The sequence below is a fragment of the Pangasianodon hypophthalmus genome, chromosome 8 (assembly GCF_027358585.1).
Source record: "Pangasianodon hypophthalmus isolate fPanHyp1 chromosome 8, fPanHyp1.pri, whole genome shotgun sequence".
Lineage (NCBI taxonomy): Eukaryota > Metazoa > Chordata > Actinopteri > Siluriformes > Pangasiidae > Pangasianodon > Pangasianodon hypophthalmus.
The window spans coordinates 23,218,286-23,235,443 of record NC_069717.1 but is presented as its reverse complement, the minus strand read 5'-3'; the positions used below and the strand labels follow the sequence as shown (position 1 = coordinate 23,235,443).

At 38.6% G+C, this 17,158-nt stretch overlaps 1 protein-coding gene across 4 annotated transcripts; it reads right to left on the bottom strand.

Moving 5' to 3' along the window:
* Positions 1 to 446: 446 nt before the first annotated feature.
* Positions 447 to 16,282, bottom strand: rer1 (retention in endoplasmic reticulum sorting receptor 1). Of its 4 annotated transcripts, none has more exons than XM_026925550.3 (8): positions 16,129 to 16,282; positions 12,543 to 12,628; positions 11,599 to 11,703; positions 9,540 to 9,639; positions 7,627 to 7,705; positions 2,017 to 2,152; positions 1,736 to 1,873; positions 447 to 894 (listed from the first exon to the last, which is right to left on the bottom strand). In XM_026925550.3, the coding sequence occupies exons 2-7, from the start codon at positions 12,621 to 12,623 to the stop codon at positions 1,784 to 1,786; spliced, it is 591 nt and encodes a 196-aa protein (XP_026781351.1). In that variant the 5' UTR covers positions 12,624 to 12,628; positions 16,129 to 16,282; the 3' UTR covers positions 447 to 894; positions 1,736 to 1,783. The 4 variants fall into 4 exon arrangements, with proteins under 4 accessions (XP_026781351.1, XP_026781353.1, XP_026781350.1 ...); XM_026925552.3 differs by having other exon boundaries at positions 1,819 to 1,873; XM_026925549.3 differs by having other exon boundaries at positions 447 to 1,873.
* Positions 16,283 to 17,158: the final 876 nt, after the last annotated feature.

The following is a 17,158-nucleotide window of genomic DNA, read 5'->3' as shown; positions in this document are numbered from 1 at the left end:
TAGAACATAAGGTTAAGAGTGTAACCTTGTTCTATGAACACTGAACCCAGTAAGTCAGAACCTAAGCCAAAATTGGAGAGAAAGTTCCAAAGGGAATCTTGGCCAGTATTGATGGCTTTTTCTAGTATGGTCATCATATGATTAAGTGGCAAAAGTTCCAAGCATGTGTGTATGTGTGCAAAAGAAGATATCTTGGTGATGAAACACTGCCCCTGAATGTTATCCGGTGTTCACAGAACAGGGTTACTGTGATGTGGATCCTTACTTCTCTCAATGATTAAGAATAACAATTACCAATTCCAGTAGCATAAAATTACATGTGGTAATCCTAAAATAGCTTAGCTAAATAGACTTCAGTGCTATTTGGTCATTCTAGTATTCTGCATGATAAATATACACACACGCTTACATACAACACGAAAATAAAGAAAAAAAAAATCAACAAGTGAAGGGACACAGTCTTTTAATAGCATTTGGAGTGAAAAATTTACAGTGTATTTATTAAAATCATTTTCTTTTGAACAGTAACACAAGTAAACCAAAGACATGCAATGCCTTTAATGAGAAATTTATAGATCTAGTATCCAATTTATGCATTTTCATTTAATGTCAAAATTAACACCTGGAATCACATGTCTAAAGGAAAAAAAAACATCCAAAATAATTTCAATTTACCCTTTAAAATATACATATATATTTATATATAAACCCCCATAAAACATTATGCACATTAATAGGAAAAAATGTTTTGATCCTCACCTACAGTGCTGAAAAAAAAAAACTCTCTATATTAGCAGTAAGGGTCCAGAACAATGTCAATTAAAAGAAAAAATGTCAACCCTCTCCATCCATTTCTTACATTTTTTTAAAGCCCTCAAGACTCTTATGTTTCCTCTGAAAAAGAAGAGAGAGAGAAAAAAAGTTTTGTTTGGAATGATGTAACTATTACAATGTACAGCTAGTTCTATTGAGCATCAAAATACATTTCAACGTAATGATCAGGGGGATTTAACTAGTTAAATTACAAGCTGCTAGAAAGGATGTTACTAGGCACACACAAAAAAAATAGAGAATGCACATTCAAGAAAGAAGGCAAATGACATGTGGTGAATCTGTGTTGGGCACTAGTGTCAAAACATCTTGCTCTTTTGCATCTAAATACTGAATCTCTTATTTAGTTCAGTGAAGGGTGTTAAGAAAAAGTACTTCAGTGCACATGTGTAGGAATAATCAGGTGCTTAGTGAGAGATTTCTGGATGCTGATGAACATCTGGCTCTTATCTGATGACTTTAATTTCCACCTAATGATCACCTAATCATTAATGAAATCAGATACAATGCTTTCCAATATTACTTGATGAAAGAGGAGGGGGAATGATGATGAAAAAGCCCAAGCTCTAGAGCTCAGTTGTGAGCATTAGCATCATCATAGCACAGTGTGAATACGCCCAGTTTTCCTCCTCCCTATGAAACTAAGTCTGTGTACAAAAGACAAAAGAGGCACCACGCTCATCCGTAAACTTTGCGTGAATCTTTCCAACACCCAAACTCCATGCACTTTTCACTTATCAAAGGCAGCATTACTCTTTACACAAAACACCCAACACTGTCATCATGGATCAAAACTCTTTTCCGATAAGCCTACTTTTTTTAATTTTTTTTTTTTTTGCATCCCCACAAAACGTCAAAAACAATAAACAAAAACCCCTTACAAAACTTCAATCCCTGTACGCACCATTCTTCATCAATAACTTTAATCTGAGTGGGGGGAAGGGGAGGGTTTTTAACTAGCAAAGGTTTTCCCTGTGTCTTCCTTGCCTCTGTATATCCTCTTCCCATGTGTGAAGGGCAGGTACCTATACTTAATCATATGCTGTGGACAGAAAGAGGAAAAAAGAGCAAAAGATCAGCAATCAAACAAATACATCTGGACTACAGTTACTGCAAATCTAGCCTGACGTAAAATAGAGTAAATGTATCCTACTTGACGTCGCACATGTCTGAAAAGTGACAAACCTTGATCTGACGCTTCATGGTGATGCAGAAAAGCATGATGAAGTACATCACAAGGATAGGCCAGAACACTGGCACGTTGAAGGCTTCAAAGAATGTGCAAATCATAGCGATGATGATGCCTTTCGTCGCAGAATGCCTGAATCAGCAAACAAGAAGACAAATATTAATTTGGGATTTTCTTTCCCCCAATTTCTGTCCAGTTTGGTCACCTGCCAATTCCCACCCAACAGCCAGCTCTCCCCTAACAGCACCAACCGGGAAGGGTGAAAGCCAGCCAACCGCAACTTTTCGATCTGCTCCTCATGCCTGAGACTGACTATTTTTTCTGTGATTGAACGGGATAGAGTGTGTCATCCCCTCACCCAGACAGCATGGCTAATTTTGTTCCCTTGGCTCCCAGACATGATTGGCTGTGCTCAGGATTTAACGCGCAGTCTCCCGACAATAGATCCTTCGCAAAATTTTGCAGTATTTCAGAATTATACCTCTGACTGAAGGACAGCCAAGTCTTTAAATAAGAGAGGAACATTCCTACACAAAGTTTCAGAACACTTCCTAAATTATGTTAAAGCGCTTTTGATTTATCTTACAGAAGAAGTATGTTGTGCATTTTGTCAGTTTATGGCATATTCATGTATACCAAATTTCTTGAGTAAACACTCATACAACAATTAATGAATAAATCTGGTGGTATCCAGATTGACAAATGAGGCCAATTATCATTTATCCCGAGTCTTGATTTCAACAGGTTGGTTTGTGTGGTGTGTGTGTGTTCCTGATTTCACTGGAGAGTTTTATAAACCAGCACAGTAGCTCTTATTGAATACTGCTCTTTCACACAAATTCTGTTTATAAGACTAGGAGTGTTCTGAAATTGCAAGCAAAACCATGACTGCTGTTTTGTCTAAATGCACTTTTGTCTTTCTGTTTGTCAGTCAGATGATTGCACACACTGGTTAAATGCAATAGGTTATAGCATTTGATGTTATTGCAAAACTGAAGTAGTGAAAAAATGTCCATGGCTCGCCTGTGGTTAGTGCTCTTATAGTCCATTTTATACTCAGATCATCATGCATGCTGTTCTCATTTTTCCTTTTTCTCAGCTTCAAAATAGTTTGCTTTCCTCCCATAGACAGCTCACTGGTCTTCATGTTGGTTTATCCATTTTAATAAGAAATACAGTCTTCACATGCGAAACCCGGGGCTCAAACCAAGAGCAGACAGCTACACACACCAACACACACAATATGTGGAAACTTATGACACCCATCACAATCACTGTTGCCACAAAGTTGCAAGCACACTTTTGTATCTTTGTTTGTTGTAGCATTACAATTTCCCTTCACTGGAACCAAGGCGTCTAACCAAATGAGTTGCAGCATGACACTGCATCTGCGCACAAAGCGAGGTCAAGTGCTGCCAAGTGAACAGTCCATTTATGCATTCAGTGTGTTTGTTTAAGGTGAAGATGTAGGTAGAAGTGGTAGTGATTGGCTGTTGTTAATGTGTCTGACAGCCTGAGGGTACAGGCTGTCCTGGAGTCTGGATGTTCTGGCTTTAATGCTCCTGTACCATTTACCAGACTTCATAAGTGTGAATAGTGAGTGGGCAGGATGAGAGGAATCCCTGATGACACTTTTAACCCATCTGCAGACTCTTGTGATGTAGCTGTCCTGCAGGGAGGGTAGATATGTCTTTATGATTTTCTGGATTGTCATGATCACCCACCAAACAGCAACCACACAGCAATGCAACAGGTTAAGATGCTCTCCACTGTACACCTATACAAGCTTTTGAGGATCCCCAGTGGCATGTCAAATTTCCTCACCCTCCTCAGGAATTACAGCCTCTGCCATGCTTTCTTAGTCAGCTGTGCTTTACCATGACCAAGTCGTGGAGGGGGCGACTATCAGAGGCTGGGCTATAATGATTGTAAAGTTTTCTGATATAGTTGTACTTTTTTCGAGGTGGGAGAGGGTCATGTGCATGGCTTTTGGGATTGCATCCTCTATGGATCTGTTTGGCCTATATGCAAATTTTAAGGGGTTCGAGAGTTGGTATGCTGGTCAGTAGGTGTTTTCTGACCAGACTCTCAAAGCACTTCATGAGTACTAGAGTGAGGCCACTGGTTTGTACTCATTTAGGCAGGTGACTGGAGTTTTCCTCAGGACCAGAAAAATTGTGGTGGTTTCTTAAAACACAGTGGGACAGTGGCCATAGTGAGGGATAAGTTGAAAATGTCAGCTGCAATCTTAGACAGTTCTGAAGTTCACATCTTGAGGGCCCACATAGGGATGTTATCTAGGCCCAATGCCTTGCGTGCAGTTATCTTCAGTATCTTTTACACTTGCAGTGGAGACAACTTGTGCTTGATTTTCCTCTCCAAGTGTAACTTCCAGGTTTGGAGTTATTATTCAGGGCCTCAAAGCATGCATAAAAGACATTCAACTTATACTGTAGGGATGCATTGCCATACACAACCCCATCATTCTGGCTTCTGTAATCTGTGATATATGCAAGGTCTTTCCACACCTCTCTGTTGTGACCCATGGTGCAATGCCTCTGATGACACCAGAACGATGTGGCAAAGCCTTGCTGGGCCCTTGAGCAAGACCTTAAACCCTCAACTTCTCAGCTGTATTCTGACTCAACTGCAAGTCACTTTGGATAAATGTAGCAGTAAAATGAATAAATGTTACTGTAAATGTAACTGTATTCACACATTTTCACTCCTTTTTTCCCTCATTCCTCTTGTATTAGTATTCAGGCAGGTCTGAGTAAAATGAGACACTGTCACTTCACTGTGCTGTTTGTATTGGTCAGAAGGTGTTGAATAATTTTCTAAGGGGTATTTGTAAGGGGCACTGCTCTGACAATAGCGCTGAAATTCAAATCACAGGATTATAATTAATGTGCTCGTTCTAATACGCAATACAAAACAGATCTCTATAGTAGCAGCTAATTCAGAGCTGTAAGGAGATATTTAACATTTATGGAAGGAATCTCAGTATCAGCACTTTAAGTTTTTCACAATGGCAGAGTCTTCAGGACAGAAGCCTCTGATCTGCTATGAAGACGTCACTGTTAGTCATTGTATCCAAGGACTCTCATTTTTGCATTGCCATGCATCGTCTCTTTCACTTCTGCTTTAAATATGTAAATACTTTAAATCTGTGAAAATTGATGTTTGTTTCCTATATCAAATTACTAGCAATTCAATAGTGACTTACACTATATTGCCAAAAGTATGTGCACACCTGACAATAACACCCATATGTGCTTGCTGAACATCCCATTCCAGATTTACTCCCCCCCCCTCGGCAGTTATAATAACATCCACTCTTCTAGGAAGGCTTTCCACTAGATTTTGGAACACAACTGTGGGGATTTGTGTACATTCAGCCACAAGAGCATTAGTGACATCATGACCTGACGTTGGGCAAGGAGGCCTCGTGTGCAGTCTGTGTTCCAATTCAACCCAAGTGTGTTCAGTGGGGTTGAGGTCAGGGCTCTGTGCAGGCTATTCCACATGTTCTTTCACATCAACCTTGGCAAACCACGTCTTTATGGACCTCGTTTTGTGTACAGGGGCATTAACATGCTAGAATAGGTTTGGGTTAGGCCCCTTAATTCCAGTGAAAGGAAATCTTAATGCTACAGCATACAAAGACATTCTAGACAACTGTGTGCTTCAAACTTTGTGGCAACAGTTTGGGGAAGAGCCACATATGGATGTGATGGTCAGGTTTCCAAATACTTCTGGCCATATAGCGTATCTGTCTTGATCTTTTGTTATCTGATCCTTCTGTGAAAATGCATAGCTGTTTTCATAAGTGGGGGGCCCAATAATTAACTCCAGTTCAAAGAAACAGTGGGGGGGAATTTCATAGTCACACTCAGCAAGAACACCATAATCACATAACGATAGGCTTAGACCACAGGATTTACTTATTCAGCTGCACACACTACACAGAGAACCAAGATAAGAAAATGCTTGGAAAACAGGCTATAAAGCAGTCCAACCCTGCTTTACCTAAAATGTATAGATGGTTGACAAGTTAAAGGCCACTACAGACCACCAGAACAGCTTCAATACACCTTGGCACAGATTCTACAAGTCTCTAAATCTGTACTGGAGTGATGAACACCATTCAGAAAAATATATTCCCTTAATTGGTGTTTTGATGATAGTGGTGGAGTGTGCTACCTAACAAGACAACAGTGGTGGCTCAGTGGTTAAAGGCACTGGGTTACTGATCAGATGGTTGGGGGTTCAAGTCCCAGCACTGCCAAGCTGCCACTGTTGTGCCCTTGAGCAAGGGCTTTAACCAGCTCTGCTCCAGGAGCACTGTACCATTGGCTGACCCTGTACTCTGACACCAGCTTCCTAACAAGCTGGGATGCACAAAGAAAATAATTTCATTGTACTGTAATGTATGAGTAACAAATAAAAACTTGTTTTATGTTATTCTAAAACCTCCTATGTGTGTTCAGTTGGTTTGAGATCTGGTGGCATCAAGGACATAGCATCTGACTTATATGATTTTAATACTCATCAAACAAACATTCAGAGAGCCCTAGAGCCTTGTAGATGGAGATGGAGATGGGGCCTTCCTGACAGAGAGCAGTCCCATCAGATCACAAATGTTTCAGGATAAGTGTGATTAGTGAGAAGAACTGCAGTACTGATTGACTCTTCCCGGCAAAGGTGCAAATATACTTCACTTTTCCTACACGTACATGCGTGCGTACAGCTGCTACACATCCGCATTGTCTAAATACTCGCTTGCATGTCTTATGTAAACCTGGAGGATTAAAAGAGGTGTCCACTAGATAGCATGTCAGCACCAGTCGAACTGATTTTCAAGTCGAGCTGTATGTTTAGCAATTTCAGGCAAATAAACAAATTCACACACTCTGCTTCTCTTTAAATCTTTCTTTCATGGGCGTGATTGTTGTCATGATCAGCGTCTCAAATCAAAAACCCTCACAGTACATTGAAAAATATTTACTAACCAATAAAATCCAGAAAACTGGTACTTAAATTAGGCATTTCGGTTGGTTTAAGAAGTTCTTAAAATTCAACCACTAACTGTAATATGAAAACCGTCAGTGTTAGTACTCCATAATAATCTAGAATAGTAAATAGGTATGCAATTTGAGACATGACGTTGTTTAGTCAGTTGCAGGCACAGTGTCACATGGTACCATGCTGCCTGCACTATTTACACTGGTACTGCACCAAACAGACGTGTCTCATTAATTTCTGAGGATGTGCACAATCACCGACTGCAACATAGACACAGCAGCCATCATAGGCTTATGTACACATATAGTTAACAGCAAGTACAAATCAACCTTAAGGGAACAAGTGAAGCAAAAGTAATCTGTATACTGGATGTAACAATGGCTTTAACAGCTTCCTGGACCTAAGATATTATTTAAGAATTTCTAGAAACAAAGATGATTTTGTACAAGAAAGCAAGTTTTTCCCAACATACTGAAGTGGTGAGCAGGTCAGAAGCAAGATAGACTGCAGCACTGATTAACATAAAAGGTCAGCCAGTGAAATCTCTCTATTCAGTGAAATCAGCTGTATGAAAAACTTACCAGAATTTGAATTCCGGCAGCCGTCTGATGAACGGCCGGAACTCCTCATTCTGCTTTGTGGGAAGTGATGGACCATCGTCTTAAATAAAAATAAGACATAATAAAAGAATTGTTGATATAGCGAATCCTTCTGCAAACAGATGTTTATTTAACATTTTTACAAGGTGTATCCAGTGCTAGTGCTTTGTAAGAGTCAGACTTAATTCTGTAAATTGACATTTTCTCAAATGGACACTTTGTGCTTCCTCAGGAGCATTAAAAGCTTCATTTTTTGTCTTATAACAAGGGAGAAAAGAAGAGAGGCTGGTGCAGGAATGACTCTTTATAGCTGCTATAACGCAAGTGATAACAGGGACTAACGTGTTTCTCAGATAAATAATATATAAAGTGTCACTCTTTAATTAATACAAAAATTGATGGCAAACTGCTGTGGGCCAAAAGGAAAAAAAATCACACACTGTCATATACAGTAGGGTATGAGTTAATGGAATATACTGTTAATGCATACTTTACATTTTCTGCCCAAATTATTCACTTAGGAAGTGCTTTTGTACTCTGTTTAAACTTATCCAACAGCATTTCAGCACCAAGGTTCTAGTGCTCGTCTCGAACCATTCCACATATTTCCACTGCAGAAAAAAAAAATAATAAAAATTTGGTTCCAGCCCCAAAATGTTTCCACTGTGGAACCAGGTACTGGTGAAATTGGGGAACTGAAGGCAGCATCATTCAAGAAATTCAGATTATTTATCCTCCGTCTTCAACAGAAGGCATGAATAGTACAGGTGGCCCCATCAATGGAAACAACATGCTAATAATACCGGCAACAAAATTTCCTTTAAGCAGCAACACACAAAAATGTAGCTAAAAATCAATAAACCCATGTATCTTTCATGTAATAAGTACAAGTAAAATCCTCCACCTTAACTATTTTTCACACCATACATTAGGAAACGCAAGCCACATTTTAAAAAGGTATACTCGTCCCCTGAACCAGCACCATTTAGGACATTTACCACATCTGACTGAACAGCTGTCACACTCCTGACTCCAGACTCTCACACACCTGAACAAACAAGCGCACTCTATATAACCCTAACCCTAAGGCTGATTATTTTCCAATAACAGCATGGACCATAGTGTTTTATTCCTCTTATACCACAGAAAACTGCAACAATTACATTTTTTTTGTTGTTGATTGACAAATGACACAGCATACTTTTATCCATTTATAGTTACACTTAAAGTTGTGGAATGCCCATGAGTCAAGTAAGTTCCTGTTATCAGTTACATTATAACAGCTATAAACAGTTGTTCCCTAACCAGTCTCTCTTTTTTCTCTCTCTTAATATAAGTTAACATAAGACAAAAAAAATACAGCATGCAATGTTGAGTGGTTTCCTTACAGAAATTATTTCTTTGTTAAATAGCAGCATGTTTCTGTTTATTACTAGGCTTAGAATATGTGGCACTTCATACAAGTCCCAGGGAATTAGTTATAGTCTATATACACACCTGTGATCTTGAGCTAGCACTACTATCAGTGATAGTGACCAATCAGATTTCAGAATTCAACAGCACTGCATTATCATCATATTCATTATGCTGCTACTTCTAAGGGTTCATATTTACATGTCATTTGGACACTTCATGTTGCCTGTCTGATCAAGCCTTATGTTGTTCCATCTAATCAGTGCATTAAGTATAGTTCATTATACTGCCATGTGTATTTATTGCCTTGCACTTGTTTTTCTGAAAGGTGTAGTATGCACATTTATCTAAATGTAGTGTTTTGTGTACACAGAACCTGTTCTGTGCTGCAAGCAGAACATTTCACCTAATGTACATGAACAAGATGCCAAAATTGATTTGACCCGATAAGACCAGTGAGCAGGAACCTTGCTTCAACTAACCTGGGTCATCAAGCAACGATGGGTCCACTTTCGGCGAGAGAAAAGCAATGAACAAATTGAGATGGTAGATTCCAAGAGCATATGTGACAATGTACCACCCCTGAAACACAAGAAACAGACAGGCACAAACTGCAGACTAGGTTTAATGTATAAACTCATTATCTAGCTGCCTGTACAAACGCATGATCTAGCTTCCTCAGTTAATTAAATAATGTACAGCAATACTAGTGAGTGTAGATACATTATTCAATAGCTATCTGAATAATGTTGGTGTTAAAATCATAAGCACATACTGTGGTGGCTTATACACTATTTGCTCAAAAGTATGTGGACGCCAGACCATGACTTGACCCTTGCAGAATATTTCACTTCATTGACTCAAAAAAGTAGTATGCTTCGGTTCATTGTCCATCTGCACTGTGAAGGCTGAATCTGAGCAGATAATATAGCCCTATACACTTCAGAATTCATCCTGCTGCTTTTGTCAGAAGTCAAACAATCAATAAATACAAGTGAACCAGTAACACTGGAAGCCATACATGCCCATGCTATAAGATGAAGCAGTACGCCTTCTTTTCCCATCATTCTGGTAAACATCAAGTTGATGTTTGTCTCCTCCTTTTAAGATGTTTTTGGCAAACTCTAATCTGGTCTTCCTGTTTTTGAGGCTTAGCATCTTGTGGTAAACCTTCTGTATTTACTCTTGTTAACTCTTGACTGCTGACTTTGACACACATACGCCAACCTCTCGGAGTGTGTTCCTGATCTGGCCAGCTGCTGTGAAGGGTTTTTTTCTTCACCAGGGAAAGAATTCTTCCATCTATCCCAATTCTTTTCCACAGTCTTCCAGGCCTTTTGGTGTTCCTGAGCTCACCAGTGCATTCTTACTTTTTAAGAATGTATTAAATAATAAATTTGGCCAAACTGCTGGTATTTTCCATCTTGCTGCTGGGTTTGATTTGATTTTTCAGGCTAATGATAGCTTGCTTCTCTAGCAGCTCTTTGGACTTGATTTTGAGAGTTAAGAGCAACAGATTCCAAATGCAATATTCATTATTCAATTCTCATATTTATTATTCAGTTTTAATGCCTATATACTATGTAAGACAGCAAAAATAACAATACCTTGTCAGTGTATTTATTTATGGACCTAACTATATATATTTATAGTCTAATTCTGTTTACATTTAACATTTTTAAAGTTACACTAAATTAATGTAACTAAGAAGAGGTCTTATTTTGATTCAGTGATATATTTGACAGTATACGCTTAGGCTGATTTCACACTTGACATTTTTTTCCTCACTCACTTGTGCATCACGCAAGCAAAAATCAGTAAATGATGTCAAGCACTTTTTTTTTTTTTTTTTTGACCAATCAGGTCGCAAGTTGAGGGGCAAGTGGAGAACAAAGTCTCCTTAGATAGCAAATATAAAGAGATTTACAAAATGTCAAATCAAAAAATTTCAATGCCAATATTCCAAAGTCACAATGTAACCAAAAATAACAACTTTTCTAATTCTGGGACATTCATTGGTATGCAAAGAGACATCCCACTCTAACCATGGTGGCATGCAGTCAAGTCATTTTCATTATTATATATAATAATAAATCTAATCTAGATAGTAAGCTAGGCTATTTATCTAGCTGATACTAGCTTGGACTGGTAAGAGCATTGTTGCATTGTTGTCTATGCTGCATTGTCTCACACCTAGTGTGAAAGCAGCCTTATAAAATTAAAGAAAAGCCTAAGAAAGCACAATAAACCTTTGTTGGTTAAATTGAATGAATAATTGTGAAATAAAATTGTGATTTCGTTATTGAGCAACATTGTGCAAATCTGTTCTCAAGTGTACCCATGTCAGTATGGCTTTGTATGTTTTTAATACACCATTAAGGAACCTAACTAGTGTGCCATTTCTATCTGTGCACACATTGTCATTCTGCATCAAGGCATTCACAGCATAACATAAAGATGGGATGTACACCTCCAAAAAATGCGAAGCTAGCATGTGAAAAAATGGGAAATGAGGGAAATGAGCTGTGAGATATGTCTTACCTGTAGTATATACACTCTGATCATGTATATTGCTGTAAGGATAAGTGTGACCGCCCATCGTACTGCTGAGAAAGGAGTTGACTTGTCCAACCATGACTGGTAGATCTACAACAGACACAGTGTGTGTGTGTGTGTGGTTAAAGAATAATGAATGAACTACTACTACTAAGAGCAAAGGTGGGCAAACTTTTTGGACCAGAGGCCACACATTCAAAGGTTGACATTAAATATGAAAATGGATTTGTATAGCATAGATACCACAGGCAACCCACAGATAATCTGCCACTGTGTAAGGCTGAATATGAAAACTGAAAGCTGACCACTGTCTTAATGTAAAGGAAAGAAATATTCAAAATGTGTAAGTGTATTGGATTTTAATGCTTGTAAGACAGTGGTATGGTTCTGAATAATAGAAGCTGTATTATAACACAAATAATAATAAATAACAATATTGCAGGATTTATTTAAGTGACAAAAACCTCAAAATAGGCTATTTCAGAAGTAATAGCCATTTATGGAAATAACAGCATGAACACATTTAATTATATACATGGAATTTGACTTGTAAATGATTGACAGTGAACTGTTAAAGATGCAGTTAAACAGGTGACAAACGCTGATCAGTTTACTGTGATCAAAAGTACTATTTATTGTAGCTCATGAGACAAATCGTTTGATCACGCACATGTGTGGAGCCAAATAAAACAAGACAGTTTGTAATCTGTTTGATTCAACACAGTGAATAGAGCAGGCCTAGTCTCACAGCGCCATCTATCAGACATATGTAAAACAGCAGAACTAAAGCAATAAATGAGTTTATAAAAAGTTGTCTTGATGAACCATCAGGCCGCAGATTGCCCACGTCTGACTTAAAGGGTTAATCAGTACATAAGTATGGTGAGTAAAGGAGTTTCCGTTATTATTAGTTTGGCTACAGCACTCACCTGTCCAAGACGTGTGAAGAAGCTTGCTATGGCGGATGGTTTCCCATGGATGGATTCAGCAGAACTATCTCCTTCTGACATTCTGTCTAAACACAAAGCAGATCCAACATCTGGCTGAATGTGTCACAGCTACAGTACAGCATCACTTTAAAGCTAAAAAGTCAGCTTTTTTTTTTTTTAAAGACTAAGTGCGACAAACCAAACAGCCTGGAAATGCAGCTTTTCTATAAGAGCAGATTTGACAGTAGTTCCAGCTGCAATGTTTATATTGATGCAATCGTTCCTATACGTTATCCATAATATAATATGTTTTACATAATACATACATACATTCATACATACGTATAAAACGTATGTTTCTATAATAACAACTACAACAGGGACTTGTATGGCAAACGCTCCACACAAATATACAAACATGTAATTGTTGATCTGCACTGTAACTGTCGTAAATAAACACAATATTTACAAATAACTATGAACAGATAAAATGTATGGTGTGTCGTTCTTTATAAATAAAACATGGCTGTGGTATAAAAGGAATAAAACACTTCACATCACAACATTATCATTATTTTCCTGTAACAATACACCACCAAGTGTTTTATATCTTACATAACACATTAATACATAATCTCCAAAAAAAAAACAACACCACCACCACCAACAAAAAAAAACAAACAAACGACATAACACGGTGAAGTGCCAATGAATTCTTGGAGAGTTGTGGAGAAAGCCTTGAGAGAAGATCTGGAGGTGTGCATGAATAAATGCAATGCAAGACTACTTTAATCATAATACTCCTACAAATGATTCTCAGTTCTGCAAAATTAAATTCTTTTTTTTTTTTAATCATGCTTTTTATATCAGTTTGTGCTTATTCTTTCTATTCTGTCTGTTAGAGTGAAATATTCCGAAGCATTTTTGCCTTCGACGGGAACGCACATATAGGCTCACAGATGTACTAGTTTAAATCAGCCCTTGCACCTTTTGTCAGTGGTTTACTACACTGTTACGCAGAGTATCAAACAAATCCGTTTTCTTACAGATCACACTGGTTATGGTTTGAAATTTTCATGGTACGATAACCTGTTAAACCTGATCATCATGGCTTCATGATATCGCTGTATTATTCGTCCATTTCAAAAACACACAAGCTGGTTGTAAAAATTAAAGGAAAAATTATTACATTCATTACACATATATTAAGGCATAATCCTCAGCTAGGTGTGCATTACATAATTGCATGGAGGCCGGCATGGAGTGCATTAAACTCATGTAACGCACACCTAGCCGTGGATTATCCCGCTTACACCATGGTCACTTGCCAGCACTGACAAGTTAAAGCTGTTATTGATGTTTGCAGTGCAGAATTTGACTGAAAAGATAAAAATAACGGTTAATTTTCATTAGTTATTTTATATACGGCTCGTTAGATCTAGGATTCTGCCCTCTCTAAATCATACACAGAGATAAAGTAGTGCGATAAGATTACTTGAATGAATTATAATAAGTAGTTATTAGAGAGAGGGAGGGGGAGAGAGAGAGAGAGAGAGAGAGAGAGAGAGAGAGAGAGAGAGAGAGAGAGAGATTGTGAGTGTGTGAATTATCTGTGTCTGTGCCGCATCTCTACTAATAATAAATCTGTGAGTTTAACTACTGTATGTAACTGGATGTTATTATGGTTACAAATGTTTATAGGTTAAACTGACTGGAACTACCTGTGCATTCAATGGTTTCAACACACACCTTCCAGCCAATCAGAATTGAGTATTCAGACAGACCATAGTGCGTGCATGTGTGTGTGTGTGTGTGTGTATAAAAACAGGAACCAAAAGGAACCAAAAAGATCTAATCCCATAATTGTTCTATAATTCTGAAAATTGTTTTTCCATAAAATCGATTACACTGTCAGTTTTTGTCCTGTTGTTGTTACAGTCTGAAAGAGCATGCGGCTGTAAAGGGGGAAAACAAAGACTCTAACTCGTGCAGCGCTGCTTAGTCAAAAACAGAACATTGTTTGGTTTAGTTCTGATCAGCAGTGCCATGTTCTTCTGTGTATGTGTATTTGATTGTGTATGACACAATTCTGAACACTCTAGCAGCGTTAGAGCAGGAGAACAGAGGTGGCAATGCAATGTGTATACAACAGCAGTGGATTACACAGCCAGAGGGCTTTCAGTGCTGCTGCTTCCCCTGCACAGACAAACAGACCTTACTGTAGTAGGATTTGCGGGGAGTCTTGAGGGAGCAGGTTGCGAAATCAGATCAACATTTTGGGGACACAAAAGGGATGAGAGTAAAGTGTAAGAAGCTTGATCAGATGAAGAAATGGAGAGAAATGCATTTTAATCAGCATTGTGACAAAGTGCTGAGGTGACTAACCATGCCACTGTCATAACCCTACTTCCATATCACTTGCATTTCTTTCAAATGTTGGAAAAACCTAGTGGTTTTTATAATGGCTTGGGTCTTTATTAGCAGGAGTGGAACAGATCTGACATTCAGCCCAGCCCTGAAGCAGACCTTGCTTTGCCCAGGACCATCACAGCTGCCTCTTCTGTGTGGACTGGAGAATAAAAGCCCCAGATCCTCACCATGCACGTGCAAAGCCAGTGAAATAATGAAGTTTAGGCTTTAGTAGCAGTACAGCGAGTCACCGGTACAGTGATAAGGAATCTGATGAGCTAAATCACGACCTTCAGAAATCAATAACGCGTTGTGTCGACGCAGCTAGACAGCTAAGCAAGCTAGCTCTGTGTAGAGAGTAAGCGGCTAGTTCAGCTAGCTACCCCTTTGCGTTAGCGTTAATGGGAAACCTTCACACAGTTACTCGCTAATACCCGTCAGTTTGTTCTGAGAGTTTATTTTACAGATGCTGTATATATTTCTTAACGCTAATCAACCAAGCCGAGGACATTCGAGAAAAAAACCGGCTGCCTAGAGGTTCTTTACTGTTAGCATTAGCTAGTTAGCTACTTGACTGTCATGACTCCACTACAGCTAACTGTCAGTCAGCTGACTATCTTGTCCACTTCATTTCAGTGATTTAATAGCTTATAATGTAGGACTATAATAATATGTGAATTTAAAACATCAAATTAGTTGAATAAAATAAATTCTCCTGTGTGCTTGTTCATTTGCTAGCACTAGCCCCCTAAACGATGTCTTTTTTTTCTCTCTCTCTCTTTCACAACCCAAACTGGGATTTGTAGTTTGTTGGACAGTTATTTTATTTTCTCAAACGGCAACACGCATTTGCTACTAAACTAAATTTCACGTTATACAGTATCACACACACAGAATTATATTGTCTAGATTGAATTACATCGATCATGTTTAATAATTTGATCATATACGTCACGGTGTGTTTCGATAAGGACTACAATGACCAGCAACGCCAGTAAAACTGGACAACTCACTTCCGGGGAAAATCGCTATGAGAGGAGGCTAAAAAAATAGCATAGTCCAGTACACTCTCCATTTAAATCAGGAATAATTCGGATTATAGTGGCAGGCAAAAAAAACACGAGAAATATTACATTATTTGCCGGAATATGGAATAAAATCAGAATAAACAGTGTACCTTCTTCTGACCGGGTGCTGCCGCTGTGTCACTCTCGGCTGCCTGTCCGCCGCTCGCGCTACTCCGCTGTGAACACGTCAGTACTTCCGCCAAGGCAAAGCTCATTCTAGACTGAACTAATAGATCACAGAGCACTCTGGATCCTTTCTAGCCCACCAACCTGCCTTGCTCTATTACCATGTTTTCCTGTGAGGCAGACTGTGATCAGTGTAGGCTTGGGCAAACACACACACACACACACCCACACACACACCAAAGCCCATGCGGGTCCACCATCCATAGTCTGCCCTCCAAAATCCCACACAGTTATCTGTGACATCAGTCTGAATAACTGAGTCAGAACATAGTCACAAATTTTATCTTTAAAATGTTGTAGTGTGATATTTCACACCTTCTTCCAGGGTCAGAGGAAACCAGAGAACCCACAGGAAACCTGCACAGACACAGGAATAACATATGGAGAAATTCCACACAGATAGTAACCAGAGCACAGGATTGAACCAGGGACCATAGAGCTGTGGTGTGTCAGTCCTACCTGCTGCACCACTCTGCTACCCATCAACAAATAATTTTAATGTTTAGTTTAGTATTTTGCTATTGGCAAAAAAATAAAATAAAAAATATATATTAAGTGACACAACATTACTTTTGGGCTGCTGTTTTGTTTATTTTATAAAAATTTTATAAGGCAGACCTCTTGTATTCAGGCTCTTGTATTCTATAAGAAAGAAAACAAAACAGTGATAATGAATGAAGCTTTTTAAAAAAAAAGTGACGAACTGCATTTCTGGAATGAACTAGTAAAGGAATCGAATCATTTTTTGTGTACTGTAAGCAGTGAAGAAAAGCAGCACATTTTTTGGGGGGGGCACACATAAATTAATTATGTACTCATACGTTCATTGTATAGTGTTTCTAATGTAGCAGGTTTTACACATCACATATCATGTCAGTAGCCCAGTGTACTCAGGCAGAGTGTAGGTGAGCTGCTGTGAGTCGCTCCATGTCAGAATCCGTTTGTTACTACGCT

Bases quoted from the DNA above. Each gene is read 5' to 3' on its own strand.
- rer1 (XM_026925549.3), bottom strand. From the start codon at position 12,623: ATGTCAGAAGGAGATAGTTCTGCTGAATCCATCCATGGGAAACCATCC. The intron at 11,704-12,542 runs GTGAGTGCTGTA...TGTCTGTTGTAG, and splicing joins TCTTCACACGTCTTGGACAG to ATCTACCAGTCATGGTTGGA. The intron at 7,706-9,539 runs GTTAGTTGAAGC...TTTTTATTTAAG, and splicing joins ATCGTTGCTTGATGACCCAG to ACGATGGTCCATCACTTCCC.